This window comes from Saccopteryx bilineata, chromosome 2 (genome assembly GCF_036850765.1).
Source record: "Saccopteryx bilineata isolate mSacBil1 chromosome 2, mSacBil1_pri_phased_curated, whole genome shotgun sequence".
Lineage (NCBI taxonomy): Eukaryota > Metazoa > Chordata > Mammalia > Chiroptera > Emballonuridae > Saccopteryx > Saccopteryx bilineata.
The window spans coordinates 44,141,783-44,164,195 of record NC_089491.1 but is presented as its reverse complement, the minus strand read 5'-3'; the positions used below and the strand labels follow the sequence as shown (position 1 = coordinate 44,164,195).

Below are 22,413 nucleotides of genomic sequence, written 5' to 3'. Positions count from 1 at the left end.
GATATTTTATTGAGATTGCATTTAATTTTTTCCTAACTTATAGTACATTATTTTTATAGACATAAAGGACAACTTTTAAAAAGTAAGAACTTCAATGGCTCATTATGATAAAGTCCAATCTTCTTGACATGGCATACAAGACCTTCTATATTCTACTTTTTGCCTACCTTTCTAGACTTATCCCTGCTATTTCTTGCCTTTTATCAGCGGAGACCATGGATTATTTATTTTTATGTCTCCATTGTTGAGCAGTCAGTGTTTAATGCACAGTAAATACTAAGCTCATTGCATAGATTCAATAAATGTTTATGGAAATAAAAATTTAAAAACAAAAACAAGTAAAAAACAAACAAGTAATTTGCTCAATTTGGTAAGTGGCAGAGGAAATCTGAAGTCTATGTGTGTCCTATGACAAAGTCAACACCACCTCCCCAAAGACTGTGCTGAGCTATATAGCCTTCTGCATAATGCCTCTCCCTTTCTTTTCTTTCCCTTCCCGCCTCCTCTCAGTTTATTTGCTCAAATCAAGATCCAAACATGGTCCTTGTGTAGCATTTGGTTGATATGCTCCTTAATTATCTTTTAAACAGTAACAGTTATCCCCACGTTTATGAAAATTGTGAAAAAATACACATAACATAAAATTTACCATCTTAACCATTTTTAAGTACTATATGCGGTTCGGTACTGTTAAGTGCATTCACATTGTGTAACCAATCTCCAGAACTCTTATCTTAAAAACCTAAAACTCAATATTCTAAAGTTAAACAACAATTCCCCATTCACCCTGTTCCCCAGCTCCTGGCAACCACCATTGTATTTTCCATCGCTATGAATTTGACTATGTTAGGCACTTCAAATAGTGGAATCATACACTATTTGTCCTTTTGTGACTAGCTTATTTCACTTAGCCTAATGTCCTCAAGGTTCATCCATGTTGTAGCCTTTGTCACAATTTCCTTTTTAAAGGCTGAATAATATTCCATTGTGTGGAATAATATCCACACATTTTGTTTATCCATTCATCACTTATGGGGCACTTGTGTTGCTTCCAACTTGTGACTGTTATAAATAATGCTGCTATGAACAAAGGTATACAAATATCTCTTTAAGATCTTTTACTTCTTTTGGATATACCCCAAAGTAGAATGTCTGAATCATATGGTAATCCTATTTGTTATTTTTTGAGGAACTGCCATACTATTTTCTTTTCTTTTTTTTCTGCATTTTTCTGAAGCCGGAAACGGGGAGAGACAGTCAGACAGACTCCCGCATGCGCCCAACCGGGATCCACCCGACACGCCCACCAGGGAGTGACACTCTGCCCACCGGGGGGCGATGCTCTGCCCCTCCGGGGCGTCGCTCTGTTGTGACCAGAGCCACTCTAGAGCCTGGGGCAGAGACCGAGGAGCCATCCCCAGCGCCCGGGCCATCCTTGCTCCAGTGGAGCCTGGGCTACAGGAGGGGAAGAGAGAGACAGAGAGGAAGGAGAGGGGGAGGGGTGGAGAAGCAGATGGGCGCTTCTCCTGTGTGCCCTGGCCAGGAATCAAACCCGGGACTTCTGCACGCCAGGCCGACGTTCTACCACTGAGCCAACCGGCCAGGGCCTGCCATACTATTTTCTATAGTGGCTATACTATTTTACATTTCCACCAACAGTTGCACAGCGTTCCAATTTCTCTAGATCCTTGCCAATCGCAACCGTTTTGTTTTGTTTTTAAACTATTTGTTGAAGAAACTATGTCGTTTGTCCTTTAGAATGTCTCACATTCTAGATTTGGCAACTTGCATCTTTCTGTTGTCATTTAACCTGTTCCTCTATTTCCTACATTTCCTGTAAACCAGTAGTTAGATCTAGATTCTTGATTAGATTCAAGTTCAATTTTTCTGGCAAGAATCATTCACAAATAAGACTGTGTACTTCTTATTACAACACACCAGCAGGCACATAATGTTTGCATATCCAACTTTTAGAGATGTTATGATTAGTAATGAGAGATGTGAATGTGTGTGAGAACTATACCTAGATCTATATATCTTTAAAAACGTATTCATAAAACAATGAACTGAGACTGTTGGTCTAAAAAAAAAAAGAGAATAATAGTGAATTCGGGTGCTTTCAGCCTAATCCATCCATAAAAAAGTTCCCCATCAATATTTTACCTTATGATTTCAACAGCCATTGATGGTGATTTTCCAGATCTATTCTTTCATTTGGGATTACAGAATGGTAATGTTGTCGTTTTAATATTCCTTTTTGCATTTATTAGCTGAAATTATTCTATAAAGAAAAACTTTCTCTCCATCAGATTGTCCTGAAATGCAGTTAATATAGAAATGGCAGGATATGTACTTGATTTTTCCCCTTTATTTATTGATTTTGAGAATAATAGATTGGTCGACCAACAGTGTTTCTTTCTTTCTTTTTTTTTTTTTTTTTTTGGATTATGGGGTTTATGGTGTGATTATAAACCCATAGATTTTTTTGTTTTTCAAATACCATTTTTATTCCTCAAAGTAAGTATGTCTAGACTTCTTATTAAATACCATTGTGACCTGTTGTTTATTTTTATTGAAACTCAGGCTTTATCAGTTATTGAGCCTTAATAATTGAACTCCATTCATGCAACCAAAGAATACTGATTAATTTACGTGCCAACCAACCCTTAGTTTATCCTGAGAATGTCAAACTAGAAATGGTGAAAGAAGGGAGAGAGTTATTAGGTTTTTTTCCACCTCCAGACAGCAAATTGGGTTAGTTCTTTCCTTGAACCAACTCAGAGTGTAGCCTTACCCTTTTCCTTGCTCTTCTTTAGCAGTTCCCAACTTGAAATGATCCCTACCTACTGAAAAATTCTGACCACACAAAGATGTAGAAGACAAGGTTGTTTGGGCTGCTTAGCATCCCTTTTCCTTTCTATACCTGCTTATAACTGCTCTATTGCTCCAAAAACTGCCCCTGCTCCACTTCACAGGCAGGCCAATTACTTGGCCCTGGCCCCAGGCCAGAGCAGGGGCAGGGGTGGTGGGTGAGGAGGTGTGTGGGGAAGCTGGGATTCAAGCCAGGCTCATCAGCCACACCCCAGATTTTTGCTTGGGCTGTTAGCAAAGATTTGGAGCAAAAAGAAATACAAGATATGGTGTCTGGGCATGACTAAGGCCAGCGCTCTCCCTGCATTTACTCTTGTTTTAATCATTACATTTCCTTTTTCATTAAGCTAGTTTCAGTCTAGCTTTTTTCAGTTAAAACTTAAATTTCCTTAACCCAAAGGAAGGAATCAAGACAGAAAGGAAACAGAAAAGAAGGAATGTAGTGCGTGAGAAGAGAAACTTAGATGAATGCCACAATAATATATTTGTTCAAACTTCCAATTGCTTTAACTAGTGAATTTATATCTGAAAGGAATTTTACAAGTGATTTAGTCTCACCATACATTTATTGGTTTTATACTCAATAGTCTTGAGTTAGACAAAAATTATTTTGGCATATAATTTATTCATACCTGTGTTAGGGTTTTCCAGAGAAATAGAACCAATAAAATACAGAGAGAAGTAGAGACAGGTCTATCTATCATCTATCTATCTATCTATCTATCTATCTATCTATCTATCTATCTATCATCTATCATCTATCTATTTATCTATAGATCTATCTATCTATAGATCTCTACCCATCCATCTAGAGAGATAATAAAAGAGATTTCTTTTAAGGAATTGACTCACGTGATTGCGGGAACTGGCAAGTCTAAGATCTGTAGGGCAGACCAACAAACTGGAAATTTGGATAAGAGTTGATGTTATAGTCTTCAGTCTAAGATCTGCAGGGCAGGCCAGCAAGTGGGAAATTCAAGCAGGGTTTCTATGTTTTAGTCTTGGTGCAGAGTTGTTTCTTCTGGAAAACTCTGTCTTTGCTTGTAAGGCCTTCAACTGATTAGGTGAGTCCCATGTTGTGGAGTTTAACTGCTTTATTCAAGTGAATTGCTTGTAAATGTTAATCATATCTAAAAAATATCTTCACAGCAACATCTGAACTGGTGTTTGATCAAACAACTGGGCACCACAGTCTAGACAAGCTGACACATAAAATTAACCACCATAATCCCATCCTACTTCATCTTATAAATGATTTGAGATATGCATACATTCTATAAAATGGCATAAAAAGAAAATTGAAACCAGAACTAGAAAATCAGAGTCAAATGATCCCATTTCATAGGTAAATTAAATAAGCATAGAGATTTTAACTGATTTGTTCCAAAGTTGATGATAGAACCAAGGCAGTGAGCATACAGTGATTCCCTTAGTGGAGCCCAGACCCATGGATCTTGACTCTGGACATTTTACACTGTGGAGAACTCACAGGTACGAATTCTGAACTTCCTTACTTTAAAAGTCATTACCTCCCATGGTTTGGCAACAAATTAAATGAATGAACAAATTAAAATGTCGATTAGGCCATGGCAGCCTACTTTGTTACCAACCAATGCACAAGCGCCAGAAAGGGTTGGTGGTGACAATGATGAACTTCTACCTGAGCTCTCTGTACTTTCAGAAAACAGTGACATTAAGAAACTCCCTACTCTTTTATGTTCTGGGAAACGGTTTACCTAAAGGACCATCCTTCTCTATGTGACTTAGGTATGACTAACTGTTGACTTCTTCTCATGTCTCCCTCATTCACCTTTGATCAGGCCAAATGCACATCTTTTTCCTTTTTGCCTCAAACTGCTGATAAGGCCAGACACAGACTCTGTAATTTCTCATTCTTTGTCACATGAATGATTAGCTGAGAGCAGAATTGTTTGCCTGAAACTAGCTAGACACAGGGATAAACATTTTTTGTTCAGTGAACTGACTGAAACCTCTTCTGATTAAAAACAACCTAACCTGTAATCCCACCTCCAGAACACCTGTAACTTGTCTGCTTTTCCCTATAAAAGACTAGGGTAATGCCCACCCTGCCAAGAGATTTTAACTTTGGATCTGGGGTACTCTTCATATTGCAATAGACTGAATAAGATCAATTTCCTTACTTGTTCAGGTTTTGTTTTAGACAATAGCATCCACCAAAGGGCTGAGAATCAAAAACCAAAATGAAAACAAAAAAGAAAATAAAAGAAAGGATGGAAGGGAGAGAAGAAGGGAGGGAAGGAAAGAAAGAGGAAGAAAGGAGAGAAAAAACGTGATTAAAGTCCACTGAAAGAGATGGGTCACATCTCTTTCACAAGTTAAAGGAAGGTGTAGTTGCCTCAAAGTTGATTCCTAAATCATAGACTGTGGCTCATTTAACCTGTGCCTCCTCTCCCGATTGTTAAACCAATACCCATTCAGCTTCAGGGGAGGGGACACAATGAAGGAGCGTAGTGTAAGATTTCTGAATTGAACTGAATAAAATGTATTAATTTTTTTTAATGCTAATTAGGGGAAAGTTAAGGTTGAGAAAGAAACAAAAGCAGCCCCTACCAAAAGCTGGCCTGGCTATGCCATGTTAGTCCCCCATTGAACATGATCTCACAGAATACCAACATCAGATAATCGGTCACTAGAGACCATGAAAAAGTGAAACAAAATAAGGCCACTTGATAATTTTATCTAAGCACAGATGAAAAGAAAGCCACTGTGTCACACACACTGTACCAAACATCCTTTTATCTCGGTGAAATTGATTGACTGCTGCTTCTTTACCACTTTCAGCTTTTTCCTTGTTCTAGTCTGCCCTCCAGTGATAGAAATGTCCATTTTCTAACAGCATCCAATCAAGAGAAAATCTTGCTTCCTTAGGGCCTCCCCCAAGTCATCCTCTTACTGAGAGGCCCCATGCTGCAACAAATAATTAACTGCACCTGTGTACTTTGGTTGGAGGGCACTAACATGGCACTGTTGGCTAAATTACTTGAGTTTGTAGAGGAAGGCAAATGATTGGATGGCCAAAGAGCACAAGTTATTGAAACTGAGTCAACAAGGAATTAGAACTAATGTTTACTCTCTGCTAGGGAACTGGTTTATTGCTAGTGAATAAAAGTCCTCTATGAATGGAGAGCTGTGATCAGGTGGCTCCAGGAGCTGGGCACATTTTCATTAATTGTCTTTGGGAGGGTGTGCAGAATGCATCAATACAACCAGATCAACTTCCTGATCCTACTTTTACATTCTCATCTTCCAGAACTTCAGAAGCTGGTTCCATGTTCATTATGTTTCCCTGACCCCCCTGAAATTCATCAAGAAAATAGTATCCATATATAAGGCCCATAAAACCAAGAATATTAGAATTAGAACATTATTATTTTGTAATCCCTAGTAAAATAATAGACCTGGAAAATAATCACCAATGGCTGCTAAAACTATGAGGTAAAATGTTATTTAAATTCTTAGTCTGTATCAGGTATGAAAATTACAAAGTCCATGTTTGGTGATGAAAACTTAGTTTCCCAATGTAAGGTATTTTCCCCGCTGAGGAAGAAAGAAGGGCTTAGCCACCAAATGCAGAATAGCAAAAGCTTTATTTAGTGGAGCACATCCCGGATGAGGTTCCCTGGTCAGCAAAATGTGCCAGAGAAGTCGCACGGATTCTCCCGCTGGGGTGTGTGTGTGTGTGGGGTAATTTATAGCATCAGGTAGGGTGGTTGGGTTGATATGATGTGGCGAAATTTCATTGGCTGACAAACAGTCGTTCTTTTTCAAAGGGTTCTTGGGAAGTTTCTCTTGGTGTGCATGGGTGTGGGGGGTTCCAGCCAAAGTTCCCGGGCCTGGTTCCTCATGTGACCTTCCCTCATTGCCAAATGACCTCACATTCCGACCTTTTATGTTAGATAAGGGCACCGCTATTCATTTGGCTACTTCCTGCTGGTTAGGGGAGTTGTTGGGAGGAGAGGTCGGAAGGTGGTGGCTCTGAGGGGAGTCGTGTATGTGGGTATAGGAACATCTGATTGACCGTGACTCGAGAAACCTCATGGATGTGGTCCTGTAAGGATTTAAAAAAGAGGAAAAAATATGAGTAATATGCTGATAAGTAGAAGAGGACCTAGGATAGGGGCAGCCCAGGTGAGGATGGGTGGCTGCCACCAGGAGTTAAGTGGGTTGTAGGAGGAGAGGTCCTTGTGCAGTTTCTCTTGTAGATGGTTGAGGACCCCAATGCATTCTTCCATTGGGCCAGTCTCATTGAACAGCATTGCTTCCTGCTTTAGCTCACTCTGGTTGCAGGTTCCCGGTGGGAGGGACAGGAGCAAAAGGAGGATCTGCAGGGCCCAACCTTTTGGTGAGCCGGAGACAGGTGGGGCCTAGTGGTTCTGACTGCCGGCAGTCCTGCATGGGGGCAAACTTGAGGTGAGAGACATGGTACCAAGGTGTTTGCCCTGGGAGCTTAGCTGCAGTAGGAGTGTCAATATTACCGTATGGGGTCCCGTCCACCTGGGCTGTAGGGAGTCGGGTTGGAGCTCCCTCAGAAGAACCCTGTCTCCTGGCTGGAGGGGGACTGCTGGGTGAGCTTCATCAGGACGCCCTATGGGAGGAGGGGTCCGGTCCACATATTCCCTGAGAAGATGGCGGAATAAAGACAGAAAGGGGAGGTAGGTGGCAAGAGGAGGGGGGGTTTGGCTAAGAGAAAAATTGGGAATTCAGTGTCTAAAGAAGCCTATTAGGTCGAGGAGAGAAAGAATCTGAAGGAGTGTGAAAAGGGGATTCCATCCAAACTGCATGTCAGGGGTGGCGTGCGAAGGGGGAAAGAAGGGGTCCCATCCACTCCCATAACCGAGACCTGTGAGGGAACTAGAGATCCAGAGTGTGATGGCAAAACAGAGAAGGTAGCCCCCGTATCCACAAGAAATGAGATGGACTTACCCACTACCTGCAGGATACCCTGGGCTTGGCGAGGGTGATAGGGGTCTTGGAGTCCGGGTCGTGTCAGTCGTCCATGAGGCGGAGGAGTTCAAGTGATGGGCCTGCCTGGCTGGCTTGGCCTCCCATTTGGGTGGCTTGTAAGAGCCTGTTGCCCAAAAGGGTCAATCGCTCCACCAGTGACCGGGCTGCTTGCAGTTAGGGCAGGGCTCAGTGGATGGCTGCGGTCAGGGGCACTGCCAAGACCAGTGATCCTCCCTGCCACATTGGTTCGGACACGTTCAATGCCTTGCCCCTGTTGCTCTGCTGGCCTCAGGGCTGCCACAAGAGCCTGGGTTTGGAGCATTACTTTTTGCTGCATGTGGGCCTGGCAAGCAGCCTTGGCCTGTTCCTCCCGACCATTAAAAACCTTAAATGCCATGTTCATCAGGTCTTGGATAGGAGTTTGGGGGTTGAGAATAAGAGGGGGGGACTCTTGGGAAGCCCGGCACCCAGATCCAGCCAGAAACGCCAGAGGCAGAGGCAGGACAGGGCCAGGCCTTCCTGCAAGAAGACCGGGGTTGGGCCATGGGGTCAGGAGCCCTGCAAATCCACGTGAGGGCCAACGGCCTGCAGAGGAGGGCCTGACGAGGGAGGGGCTTAAGAATACAGCGGAGCCTGACTTGTGGTGGCGCAGTGGATAAAGCATCGACCTGGAAAGCTGAGGTTGCCGGTTCAAAACCCTGGGCTTACCCGGTCAAGGTACATATGGGAGTTGATGCTTCCTGCTCCTCCCACCTTGTGTCTCCTTTCTCTCTCTCTCTCTCTCTCCTCTCTTAAATATATAAATAAAATCTTAAAAAAAAAAAAAAAAAAAGAACACAGCAGAGAAGGGAGGGGCTCCTGGCCGGCAGGGGAGAGGGCTTCCTGGAGGGAAGAGACCCAAGCAGAAGAGGTCTGCAGAGGGACCAGAGAGGGGTCCTGAGGGAGGGGTGCCCCCCAGAGGTCAGGCAGGAGGGGGAGAGAGAGTTGGGGGTCAGCTGAGAAGGAAAGATCAGGAGTGGACGGTTTAGGTGAGGTTTCTCTGGCCAAAAAGGGCCTGTGCCGTAGAATAGGTGGCACAGAGATTAGGATGGGAGCACAAATACTAGAAGCCCTGAATGTAAGGGATCTCCAACCATTTCCCAGTTCTTTGGCAATAATTAAATTGGTGAGGGTGTTTGAATCAAAAGTCCCTTCAGGAGGCCAGCCACCTGGTTCGATTATCCAGTGGGTATAGTGGCCCAGCCACGGTGAAGATCAGTTTCTTCTTCTTTAGGGAGGGAGAGATTCCAGATAAGGCACTCCAGGAGTGTTTTTGAGTCAGGCTTAGATTCCTGTGCCTCTATGGCCACCCTCAGCCCTCAGAGTGATCAGAGATGAGAATTGGCGTCTTGCAACTCAAGCTCTGGCCACTGGATGGTTAGGTAGAGTGGGTGTGTCCGGGACGTCTCCAAGGGCACACATGCACTCAGAACGGATAAGAGGTCCCTGACACAGCTGCGATTCTGGACAGGGAGTCTCAGCAGAAAGAACTGAGGGGAGGCTGGAGGCAGGGGACTTACCGCACCATGTGCCAAAATGGGTGGAAAGTCAGTGGTCCTGGTTCTTCCTCGGAAGGGAAGGGGAGAGGAGCGGACCCTTGCAGACTTCAAACTCCTCCCGGGTTTTGGCACCAAACATAAGCTATTTTCCCCGCCGAGGAAGAAAGAAGGGTGTAGCCACCAAATGCAGAATAGCAGAAGCTTTATTTAGTAGAGCGCATCCCGGATGAGGTTCTCTGGTCCACAAAACAGGCCAGAGAAGTTGTGCAGATTCTCCCACGGGGGGGGAGGGGATTTATAGCATCGGTAGGGTGGTTGGGTTGATATGACATGGCAAAATTTCATTGGCTGACAGTCATTCTTTTTCAGAGGGCTCTTAGGAAGTTTCTTTTGGTGTGCATGGGTGTGGGGGGGTTCCAGCCAAAGTTCCCGGGCCTGGTTCCTCACGTGACCTTCCCTCATTGCCAACCGACCTCACAGCCAATATCCATCCATTCGCCTTACATAGTTCAGCTGGTACCCAATGACAGAATTGAGACTACTCTCCTGGCCTCCCTGGAAGTTCCGTGGTTATAGGACTAAGTTGTGGTCAGTAAAATTGCATGTAGTAGCTGCTAGAGCCTTCCTGTCAACACTTGCACTCTTCAACAGATATCTTGGGTCATGGGTGTAGGTTGTGCTTAGTGGCACTGAAGACAACTGGATCTTGCCTACCAAAGAGCACCATACAGCCTTGCACTGCCTCCCCTGCTTTTTTTTTTTTTTTTTTTTAATATATCACTTATATGTTTTTAGAGAGAGGAGAGAGAGAAAAGGGGGGAGGAGTGGGAAGCATCAACTCGTAGTAATTATAGTAGTTGCTTTTTGCATGTGCCTTGACCAGGTAAGCCCAGGGTTTCAAACTGGCGACCTCAGCATTCCAGGTCAACACTTTATCCCTTGTGCCACCCAGGTCAGGCTTCCCCATCTTTTTTACACAATGGAGAAGTCAACTGTGGGGAAAGCAAAAAGTCCAGAGCTGGCTGAGCCTGGAGAAGGAAGGAGAGGGGAGAGGTAGGAGAAGGATAATGGAAGAGTCACTGGTCAGAACTAGATTTTATATTCATTACTAAAGCAGTCATAGGCAGATGATAGGATTATCATGAATCATAAACCATTCATATTAACAAGGAACTACCTGTGGAACTGGGGACAAGATGACCTTCCTTTGTGTCACATATGGGAGGGACAGATACAGGACCTCTACTTAATGATGGTATAAGGTATACAGTACACAACTAAGGGGCCCATTCATATTCAGACATTGTCATTTGTAAGGTTATTATGATAAGTTTCCAGCAGATGTTAGTAAAATGCTTGAGGAAAGGACACCTTCTTGTGTCAAAGTCACAAGGAGCTTGACAAGGGAGATAAGAACAAAAATCAAGATTATGTTAGAAGGAAGGTGGAGTGAAAGTGGGAATTGAGTGCATGATAGCTAATGAGAGTTCTGAAACATTAAGTAAAAAATTCAAGTCATTGTAAACCTTTTAAAACTATATCTGTGCCCTGGCCCAATGTCTCAGTTGGTTAGAGCATCGTCCCAAAGTGCAGCATTATGGGTCCAATCCCGGTCAGGGCACATATAGGAAAAAATCCATGTTCCTGTCTCTCTCTTCTGTCCTCTCTCACTAAAATCAATACATTAAAAAAAATTTTTTAATTACATCTAGAAAATTATATTTTAATGAAATAATCCATTTGAGGTTTAAGAAAAACTTTTACAATCTTTATTCAATTCCAATATAATTACTCTGGAAAAAAAAAAAGAATCCAGACAATATCCTAAATTGAAAAGCATGTGTGTAAAAACCCAGTCATTACCAATGAAAAGTTTAAAATAAGCTGTCAATATTGATTTTTTTATAAGAGCAGCAACATTTATACAAAGACCGTACCTACCCCCTTCTCATCTTCTCATATCAAATTAAGGTATATCAGAAATCATGCCTTCTCTGGCTGGTTGGCTCAGTGGTAGAGCGTTGGTCCAGCATGTGGAAGTCCCAGGTTCAATTCCTGGCCAGGGCACACAGGAGAGACGCCCACCTGCTTCTCCACCCTTCCCCATCTCCTTTCTCTTTATCTCTCTCTTCCCCTCCCACAACCAAGGCTCCATTGGAGCAAAGTTGGCCTGGGTGCTGAGGATGGCTCCATGGCCTCTGTGTCATGTGCTAGAATGGCTCTGGTTGCAATGGAGCAATGGCCCCTAGTGGGCTTGCTGGGTGGATCCCAGTCAGGCACATGTGGGAGTCTGTCTCTCTGCTTCCCCACTTCTCACTTCAGAAAAATACAACAAAAAAAATCATGCCTTGAGAAAAAATGCCAACTAAATAGATGAAATATTGTCACTGAAGATTAATCACATTAAGGCATGATTAATTTTAAGAAATCTGAGACTTAAAGCATTAAAGTTCCCTCACTAGTTCTGTCATGTGTCTACAGAAAGAAAAGATGGAGATAAAACTAAATAAGCAAAAAAGGATAAATTTGGGAATACAGTGTTATGTCAGGAGAAATTTTTAAAGTGAGACTGGGTAATCAGTGTTCTTGTTGCTGTAACCCCACCATCTTCTCTTAACATCAAACTGACATTGTATAAATGATTATGTGATATAAAAATGCATTGTATAAATGATTATGTGATCCAGTTTTCTCTGGATCAGTTTACACTTTGGGTCAATAATATATGCAACGCGTTCGATGAAATGGAATTCCTTTCATGTCTTCCCTATGATCACGGGCATAGTCCCATAAGTAATAATCCAGAAGAACAGAATTGATGTCTTCACTAGTTTTTTCACCCTTTTTGTCAATAAGCTCCAGAAGACAATCTCGGATCAGCTCAACACACCAGAGTGAGCACCCTCTGATTTCCACCTCTTGCCTACTCCCATTCGAGAGCATTTCTCCTGCAAGGGGAAAACAGAAACAGATATAAAATCTACTCAGAATTTAACTACAAAACAAGACAGTTTAAAACAGTAAATCTCAGACTTCATTTATTTTGGGTAATTTAAACCATTTCTAAATTCAGGCAACAATTCAAAATTGCAAGTGAAATTACACAAGGCAAGGATAATGTCTGCTTGTCTCAATATTCCTAAGACCTAGCATAGCACCTTGCACATAGAGCTCCTCAATAAATATTTACTAAGTATATTTACTAATATAAGATAACCATAAATTTTAAAATATGACAGCAAGATTATTAAATGATTGAAAAGAAAGAATCTAAAATTAGGTTTAATGCATGAGGAAAAGGTCTGCAGAATTTGGAGGTCTCCTAGGGGACCAAGTGAACCTCCCACCCCTACTTGAGAACTGGATATTGTCTTGGGGACACCCTAGATCCATCAAGGACAGCTTAGAAACTCAAAGTGGTTAACCTGAGCAAGAAAAACCATGATCGTTTGTTGGGTTCAGGATCCTTAGTCAATCCTGACTGAATATGGCGCAGAGAGCTCCCATAGGACTCGCAGTCTAGTCAGTGCTCCTCTGTAGGGTATGTCTGATCCTACAGGGTGGGCACTAGCTGTGCTTTGCCACTGACACCAGAGTTGGGCTCATCAACTCAACTGCCTATAAGGATCAGGCAGATGGAGTAAGTGAATGCAGCAGCCAGATGCAAACTGTGGTGAGCAGGAGAGTGTGCTGTCCTGTCTAAAGGGAGACCCAATGTTCCCATGTCTTTACTTTCACAAGAGTCAGAAAGTTAGATTTTCACGTGAAATCTCCTGTCAAGTGTTGATAACTAATTAAAAATTCCTTAAAACATTGTTCAGGGCAAACAAAACACATCAGCAGGCTATATTTGGTCTCTGGCCACCAATCTCTACTCTTGCACAGAGCTTCACAGTACCGGATGGGCCCTGTGACCCAGTGAGATATAGGGAAAATGCTCTAGCCCCACTGGGTTCTGCTCTATTACCTGGAATCTTAAGTAATGTTCCTTATGTCCCCTCACTCCATCTCTCCCAAGGGCTCAGGCACTGGTCACGGGGAGAACAGACACTAGCTGTGCCCCTCCATTTCCTTACTTTTTTCCAGGTACCAACATACAAATTCATCCCTTCTTCTTCAGTTCTCTTGTTATTCAAGTCCTCCAGACTTAACTATCAACTTGCCAGAACTCGCAGACCAACCACGACAGTGACCTTGAAGGCAGATACCACCCAAGTAGAACCATTAGATGAGATCATACCACAGCGGACAGCTTGACGGCCACCGTGACCTAGCATCAAGTGAAACAGCCCTCCGACTACTGACTCACAGAAACTGAGATACTAAATATATTGTTTTAAGTCACTAAATTTTAGGATAACTTGTTACCAGCAACAAATAACTATAGGTTGAACAAGAGCCTTCAGAGGGAGCATGGCTGGGCCAACATCTGGATTTCATACATTTAGGCTCCACAGCTGTAAGAGAATAAATTTGTTGTTTCAAGCCATCCAGTTTGTGGTATTTTGTAATGTTAACCTTATGAAACTAATATAGTTAACAGGTACAGCAACATACAGTATGGAATAGGACATGGATTTTTGAAAAGGCCTTGGCCAGGTAGCTCAGTTTTTAGAATGTCATCCTGTGCCCTGGCTGATGGCTCCGTTGGTTGGAGCATTGCCCCAAAGAGCAGAGGTTGCCGTTTGATCCTCAGTCAGGGCACATGCAGGGGCAGATCAATGTTCCTGTCTCTCTAAAATCAATACATAAAAATTTAAAAATAAATAAACATTATTTTTAAAAAATGAAACCATTTGAGAGGACTAACAGACATATAGTCAGGGTAGGTAACATGGCCAACATATTAGGTCTAAAACTCAACCCTAGATCCACAATGAAGAATCTAAATTTAGCCAAATTGCATCATCAGTCTTTATAATTGACTAAAAAAAATATGTGCCTTTGTTAAAGAGATGGGCTATAGATAAAATGAACAGAAGTCTGGGCAGGCCTTCCAAGGGCTGTCCTGGAGATATTCAGAAAGGGGAGAGTGAAAGAAATGTAAGTGTATAGCTGTTCCTCAAGTTTGGAAGAAGTATCAGAAGACCAGTTAAGGAAATTCTTTTTTTTTTTTTAAGATTTTATTTATTCATTTTAGAGAGGAGAGAGAAAAAAGAGAGAGAGAGAAGGGAGGAAGAGCAGAAAGCATCAACTCCCACATGTGCCTTGACCTGGCAAGCCCAGGGTTTTGAACTAGCAACCTCAGCGTTCCAGGTTGATGCTTCAGTTAAGGAAAGTCTAGCTCAGCTAGTCAAGCCACCTGGTTTTAGATTTCAATTATTATTATTATTTTTTTAAATTTATTTATTTATTCATTTTAGAGAGGAGAGAGGAGGGAGAGAGAGAGAGAGAAAGAAAGAGAGAGAGAGAAGGGGGAGGAGCAGGAAGCATCAACTCCCATATGTGCCTTGACCAGGCAAGCCTGGGGTTTTGAACCAGAGACCTCAGTGTTCCAGGTCGACGCTTTATCCACTGCGCCACCACAGGTCAGGCTAGATTTCAATTAAGAGTTTTCTTTTAAAGCAGTGAATATACCTTTACATTTATAGTTTCTTTTTCTCCTCTAATTTGCTAATAAAGTACTTTTTGAAAAAAAAATCCAATTTTGTTTAAATAAACTAGGGAACAAAGAAGTTTGTTCACCCTATGTCAAACTAGTTAAGGAAAGCAGTCTCCTTTTAGAAGCTGGACAAAGCAGCTGCAGGTGGACACCTGGAAAAGAGCATCTGGAGGTGAAATGGGAGGCAGGAGAAAACTCAGGCCCACAGGACTATGCTGATGGATCCCTCCTCACCAGGGCTCTTCTCACAGTAACAGACAATTAGGTGTTATAAACATTCAAGAGAAAGAGGACAAATCATGAAGAGTTGGGAAAAGCTATGTGGATATAACCCTTTGTTGACATGCAAGATTTTATTTATTTTTTTTTTACAGAGAGAGTCAGAGAGAGGGATAGACAGGGATAGGCAGACAGGAACAGAGAGATGAGAAGCATCAATCATTAGTTTTTCTTTGCGCATTGCGACACCTCAGTTGTTTATTGATTGCTTTCTCATATGTGCCTTGACCATGGGCCTTCAGCAGACTGAGTAACCCCTTGCTCAAGCCAGCGACCTTGGGTCCAGATGAGCCCGCACTCAAGCTGGCGACCTCGGGGTCTCGAACCTGGGTCTTCGGCATCCCAGTCCAATGCTCTACCCACTGCACCACCGCCTGGTCAGGCGATGTGCAGGATTTTAATTGAAAAGAAGAAAATCTGAATGAGGGAAACCACAAGAGAATGTTTAGATAGGAATGAGCAGCGTATACACTGGCCAAACAAAAGATCAGTTAAATGTGTACCTAAGCAAAAGAAGTCCTGACTGCTAACAGCTGTCCCTTTTAAAGGTATCCAACAGTTAATGATCTGGGCCATGAGCATTATGACATAAAATGGCTTGTTATTTTTCAAATGAGGAAACAGATGGACAAAATGGATTGCCCAGGGCAGCATAAAAACCTGGTAGCCGCAACCACAGGAATAATGGTACCTTTATATTCTGTGTTATTCTTAGTTCGAGTGATTGAAATCTATTTCACAAAAGAAAATTATGCAATTATAAAAACTACTTTCTTTTAGGCCCTGGCCGGTTGGCTTAGCAATAGAGCATCAGCCTGGCATGTGGAAGTCTCAGGTTTGATTACTAGCCAGTGCACACAGGAGAGGTGCCCATCTGCTTCTCTACCCTTCCCCCATCCTCCCTCTCTTTTCTCTCTGTCTCTCTCTTCCCTTCCCGCAGCCAGGGCTCCATTAAAGCAAAGTTGGCCAGGGCGCTGAGGATGGCTCCATGGACTCTGCGTCAGGCGCTAGAATGGCTCTGGTTGCAACAAAGCAACGGCCCAGATGGGCAGAGCATCGCCCCCCTAGTGGGCATGCTGGGTGGATCCCAGTCAGGCACATGCGGGAGTCTGTCTGCCTCCTTGCTTCTCACTTTAGAAAAATACAAAAAACAAACAAACAAAAAAAACTACTTTATTTTAAAAACAGAAAAAAAGCTGTTGAAAATACTCCACCCAAGAGAAATCAACATTAAAATTACACATTATAATAATTTTTTCTTATACAAGAAATGTTTAAAAACCAAAAAGCTAATATTTACACAAACATGATTATCTGTACTCATATAAATAAGGTTTCTACTCTTGAAAATCAATAATCGAATCCAACAATGATAAATAAATAGGTCTATAAAAGTGAGAGTGGAGCATTTGAGATCTTGCTTTCTGGCATGTCATAAGTTTGGCTCAAATAAACTCATAAAAATTCAATAAATAAATAAATAAAAGTGAGTGGCCTCTGTGATATCACCCACTGGCAGACCCTAGAGCAGCGGTTCTCAACCTGTGGGTCGCAACCCCCGCCGTTCCGATGGCTTTAGGCGACCTCTGTGTTTTGGTCGTTTGACCCCCGCCGGGGTTGCGACCCACAGGTTGAGAACCGCTGCCCTAGAGCCTCCTGACTTGAAATCCAGTTAATATTACTTCTCAGCCCACCTTCTATTTACCATCATAATGTGCTCTTCGGCTTAATTAACACTCTTCAAATACTACATTTGATGAACTGTTATAGTGTTGCACACCTTCATTTAACATAAATTTAGATTTCATTTTATTATGATGCTTTGAAAGTACAATGTCTAAACAGTGCAATTCCCCCACAATATCCATATTAACAGTGTAAACAACGAAAATCAATTTTCTCCCTATTTTACTTGCCCTTGCATTTTCCTTTACATGTGTTTTCAACAAAAAATCGTGATTTTTCTAAGGAAAGGCGACCTTCTGTGAAAGAAATTAGACTCAACCACAATTCATAGCATTGTATAACAAAGAATGCCTTAATTAAGATGACAAACCTTTGAGAAGCTTCTTCAGTAGTTCATCAGAGTATTTCAGGGCTCCCAGGTGAGCAAGAACCTGAGGTAACCTATAGTCAGCAAACATGGTAATACTGGCGATGTCCTTAAAGCAGCCATCTCCTTTTCCCTCTAATACACTCCACGTATCTGCCACGAGGATTTGGGCTCGTTTGTAAAAGGAAATGTTTTTCCCCTGATGAATGAAGAAAATATAAATGTTACCTGGGTATCAAAAAGCTTTATGAAATACTATTTAAAAAAAAAGACATGTTGAAAATATTTTGCAATACTCTATTGAGCCTGACCAGGCAGTGGCGCAGTGGATAGAACATTGGACTGGGATGAGAAGGACCCAGGTTCAAGATCCCAAGGTCACCAGCTTGAGTACAGGCTCATCTGGTTTGAGCTCACCAGCTTGGACCCAAGGTCGCTGGCTTGAGCAAGGGGTTACTAGGTCTGCTGTAGCACCCTGGTCAAGGGGCACATATGAGAAAGCATCAATGAACAACAAAGGTGCCACAACAAAGAATTGATGCTTCTTATCTCTCTCCCTTCCTGTCTGTCCCTATCTATCCCTCTCTCTGACTCTCTCTCTGTCTCTGTAAAAAAACAAAAACAAAAACAGACCAAAAAAACTCTATTGATAAGAATTTAGAGAACTTTTACCGAAAATAAAAGGAGGGTCTAATACAGGGGTCTCAAACTCAACTCAGCATGTGGGCCGCAGAGCAAGATCACAGCCGTTCTGCGGGGGCTGCACTACGTCTACAAAAGGCAACTGTTACGCAACACTTTTCTCACTGCAGTTGAAAAAAAAAAAAAACCAGTACAACAAGCACAATCGTACATGCAGTTTACTCAGTGTCACAAAACGACCAGAAACTGTAGTTCGCATCACAACTGCTGTTAACTAAGCTAATATCTAGCTAGGATGCTAGAGAAATGAAAAATACAAGTAGGCCCCTAGGCTTACTTAATTTTATCCAAAATATTTTGAACTTCGTGGATTAATTTGTGGGCCGCGAGTTTGAGACCCCTGGTCTAATATATATTAAATTATCTCTATCACTCCAAATGTACTTCCTATATTTCTCAAGGCACATAATATACACTTTACATAATCATGGTACTACTTAGTGCTTTTTTTCAATGGCATTACTTCATGTACATATTTCTGTGTCACTATAATCCACCTACCTATTATTTTTAATGGATAGTATTTCTTTAGATTCTAAAATTTAAATGTTTTTCTAATTGCAACATAATTCACAGTAATTGTATAAATTACAGAAAAGTATAAAAAGAAATCCTTAAGCTCACCTCTGATGAGCGTTTTTTGTTTCCTTTCATCTAATATGATTAACTTATTCATAGATAAAAACATACCATATTTTTTGCTCCATAAGATGCACTTTTTTCCCCCAAAAGTGGAGGGGGAAATGCCCCTGTGTATTATGGAGTGAATGTTCATTTTTCTTAGCTGCTGTGGGTTCCCAGACAACTAGAAGAGTATTTGAACATTAAAGTTTCTTTTCATTTGTTATTAACAGTGCTAATGGTTGTTAATACTGCTGTTGAGTTTACATTGTTGAAATATTATTGTGGTATATTTTATTAAATATATTAACACACCATTTGGTTCAGAATATTCTTATTTTCCTCCTTAAAACCCTAGGTGTGTCTTATGGTCAGGTGTGTCTTATGGAGCAAAAAATACAGTAATTGATCAACAGCCAGAATTTGTCAAGCCTACCATTTTTGGAAATGGTCAAAGTCAATATCTAACAAAAATAAACTACTAATTATATTTATACATGGAAGAAACAAATTTAACCAAGCATTACAAGACACTAGGTTATAATTTAACTCAAAAATTCTCTATAAAATTGTAAGTGCAGATCAGCATAGACTATGGAAAAACATGGACAGATAATTATCTACTCCTAGTCCTAATACCAATGCTATTAACCCCAATGCTAATAACTCCAAATCATCATTTATAATTGCTTGTCTGATAGAAATAATCAATATTACTGGCTCCCAAAATATATCCTGACCACCTTAAGAAGGTTATTTTGTTTTTTAAAGACCTTTATTGATTTTACAGGGGAGAGGAAGCCCAGGGTTTTGAACTGGCAACCTCAGCATTTGAAATCAACACTCTATACACTGTGCCACCACAGGCCAAGCAAGAATGTTTTAATAAATAGATGACATAAATAATGAAATAAAAAATAAATGATCAGTGGTGGTGCAATGGCTAGAGCATCGACCTGGACACTGAGGTCCCAGGTTTGAAACCCAGAAGTCACTGGCTTGAGTCAGGGATCACTAGCTTAGCTGAAGCCCTCCCAGTCAAGGCATATATGAGAAGCAACTACTACAAGCTGGTGCTCCACACCACCCCCCATTTCTCTCTCTCTTCCCTCTCTCTAAAAATCAATAAATAAAATCTTTAAAAAATAAAATGTAAGCTCCTTAAGAGCAGAGATTTTAAAAACATACACAGTGATAACAGATTCTAAAACTTTTACAAAAAAAAAAAAATCCAGGTGTACACTGGGAAGGTATACAAAATGTTCACCATTTTAACAGTAAATCTCTTTAAAAGTTTCTGCGGTGGCCCTGGCCAGTGGCTTGGTGGATAGAGCGTTGACCATTGTATGGACTTCAGGGGATCGATTCCTGGTCAGGAGAAGCAGCCATCTTCTTCCCCTCCTGCAGCCTGTGGCTAGATAGATACGTCCAAGCGTGGCGGGAGGCGCTGAGGATAGCTTGGTACTTCCCAACAGAACTCACCTCAAATTTGGTCACATCTCTGTAAGAGGGAAAGCTTTCAACTACCAGATGCATTAACCGTTGTGCACTTTTCTCACTTTTCCGGACACAATTAAGAAAAGAGCCTTCAAACTTGTCAAGCAGAATTTTCCCGGTTTCATTGAGAATCTGATGCCTCTCTTCCAACAAAGGCATGGGAACCTCCGTGTCAGAACGGAGTATATGCCGAACCTGATCCAGGGTCACTGTGGCATAGTACGAAGCACTAGTTATTGGTATCCCTTGGGGAGGAAAGAAAACACAGAGGAACAGTGTCATACTTTTATATTCACTAGACCCTTGCTTTTACAACACTCAGTTACTGTGAAACCAAATGAGCGTTACAGGACTGAACTAAAAGTGGACATGGGTAATTAAAATAAACAGAAAGAAGAAGCAGACCCCCCTCATTTTCTATTTCTTCATCTGTATTTATTCACCAATTTCTAACAATTGTAATATTACATCAGGTATATATATATATTTTTACAAGCACAAATATATTTAGAAAGTCACTGAAGTAGAAGTGAGGCACCTGGGCTGCCTGGGCTCAGGAAACAGAGGCAAAAGAAGGCGCCTTGGAACTTAGGAAAAAGCAAGCAAGAATATAACTCCTGTGGAGGGAGGAAAGGAGAGAGGAAGAGAGAGAGCGCGCGCACGCCACATGAGGTGTATTTTGACCTTTGGCTGTGTAAAATGTGTTATATATCTGTACCTTTGTTCTTCAGATTTCATCAGATTGGCTTTTATATTCAGCTGTGAAAAATTCCCACTGAATAAGGACTTAATGCCAGCCTCTTATACGTACTTTTATTTTAAGCTAAGGGGCTGGCAATGAAGAACTTCAAGTTCGCCCTACTAACACATTAATCCATCTTCCACCCTGCTCCGTTGGACCCTCCCACTAAACCGAAGTCTCAAAGGCTCCTGGGTGTGACGGGCAGAAAGGGCATTAACCTTCGTCCAGGGCTCTGTTGATCGCGGCGCACAGGGACCAGTACCCACTGTAAGTTTTCCCTTTGTACCGCACCAGACATTTGTGCTCTTCATGCTCCGACCAGAAGGAGAAGTTGAGGGTGTCAGCCACGAATACCCAGTTGACCGCGGCCTCGTCGGCCGCCTTGGGGTTCAGCTCATGAAGGTCCTTCCAGCTCCCCAGGCGCAGCTCCGGCCCGCAGGCCTTGGGGAGCAGCAGCTCGGCCACCCTCCGCACTCCTGCGCGGTCAATGAACACATCCTGACTGTTTTCCGCAATGAATTTTGCGGACTCCCTGGGAGTTAGGAGCTCATCCATCTCGCCCCAACCTTTAGGGACTAGGGAACGACGCCTTTGCCGGCGGGCTCCCCAAACTCTCTTCCCTCTGCGTCTGTCCCTCCTCACCCACCGTGGGACCGCTGTCCTAACTTGCGTCCGGCCCCGCCACACAGCCGCACCGAGGACCGAGACCGCAGCAGGAACCAGGACGCAGCCCTACGCATCCGCACAGCCTGGGACCTGCCCAGTCCGCCGAGCCAAGCGCCCCGCCACCGCCGCAGTCACTTCCGGGAAACGGCCCCGCCTACTCTCTCCGGGAGCACGCCCCAGGACCACTTCCGGTTCTGCCGGTCCGACGTGGGCCTGGCGAGCGGCGGTCTGGCGTTGCTCGCCCCTAGCCGTGCGGCTGTGCTTTTTTTTTTTTTTTTTTTTTGCCCGGGCTCCCACCTTCTCTCCTGCGGTGCGCGGCCCCGGCCGCCCGGTGACCCCGGCCGTGCGCTGCATTGCCTTCACTGGTCTCCCGCTTCCCTTCTCCCGGAGGGCGAAGTCGGTTTGACGCCCTTGGCGACGCCCCGCATCCGGATCCCTGGCCCACGACTAGCATTATGGCCTCGGATCTCTGCCGAGGGCCCAGCCAACCTGAGACCGCGACACGGGTCGGCGGGTCCTGCTGTCCCCTTTCCCAGGCAGGCCACCCTTTCTTTTACTAAATTCCTATCCTGTTTGGAGGCCAAATCAATAGACAGTTGGAATGTTGGAATGTTTGTAGAAAAGGATGAGGAAGCAAGCGTGTTAAGTCGACATTGTTAAATTACCTGGAATTGTGCTTAAATACTTAATCTCATTTAGCCTTGGCCGCTACGAAAGCAACGATCATAATCCCCATTTTGCATAATCCCCATTCTGAATGGTTTCGTGATTAGCCCCTAGTCGCAGCAATGGGATTTGAGCCCTTATTCACTGAGTCCCAAGCCAAAGGCAATTTCTACAAGCTAAGTTTAACAAT

The 22,413-nt window shown here is 42.8% G+C and overlaps 2 protein-coding genes across 4 annotated transcripts in view; one reads left to right on the top strand and one right to left on the bottom strand.

Annotated features, from left to right (window-relative positions):
* RMI1 (RecQ mediated genome instability 1) overlaps window positions 1-22,413 on the top strand; it is a 274,637-nt gene that overhangs the window by 199,142 nt on the left and 53,082 nt on the right. The gene's annotated exons all lie outside the window — the stretch shown is intronic.
* Window positions 11,142-21,695, bottom strand: QNG1 (Q-nucleotide N-glycosylase 1). 3 transcript variants are annotated; one of them, XM_066256982.1, is made up of 5 exons: window positions 21,538-21,694; window positions 21,110-21,367; window positions 20,135-20,394; window positions 17,333-17,528; window positions 11,142-12,343 (listed from the first exon to the last, which is right to left on the bottom strand). In XM_066256982.1, exons 1-5 carry the CDS (start codon window positions 21,629-21,631, stop codon window positions 12,111-12,113), a joined length of 1,041 nt encoding a protein of 346 aa, XP_066113079.1. In that variant the 5' UTR covers window positions 21,632-21,694; the 3' UTR covers window positions 11,142-12,110. The 3 variants fall into 3 exon arrangements, with proteins under 3 accessions (XP_066113079.1, XP_066113081.1, XP_066113080.1); XM_066256983.1 differs by lacking the exon at window positions 11,142-12,343 and adding an exon at window positions 13,458-13,588 and having other exon boundaries at window positions 21,538-21,695; XM_066256984.1 differs by lacking the exon at window positions 21,110-21,367 and having other exon boundaries at window positions 21,538-21,693.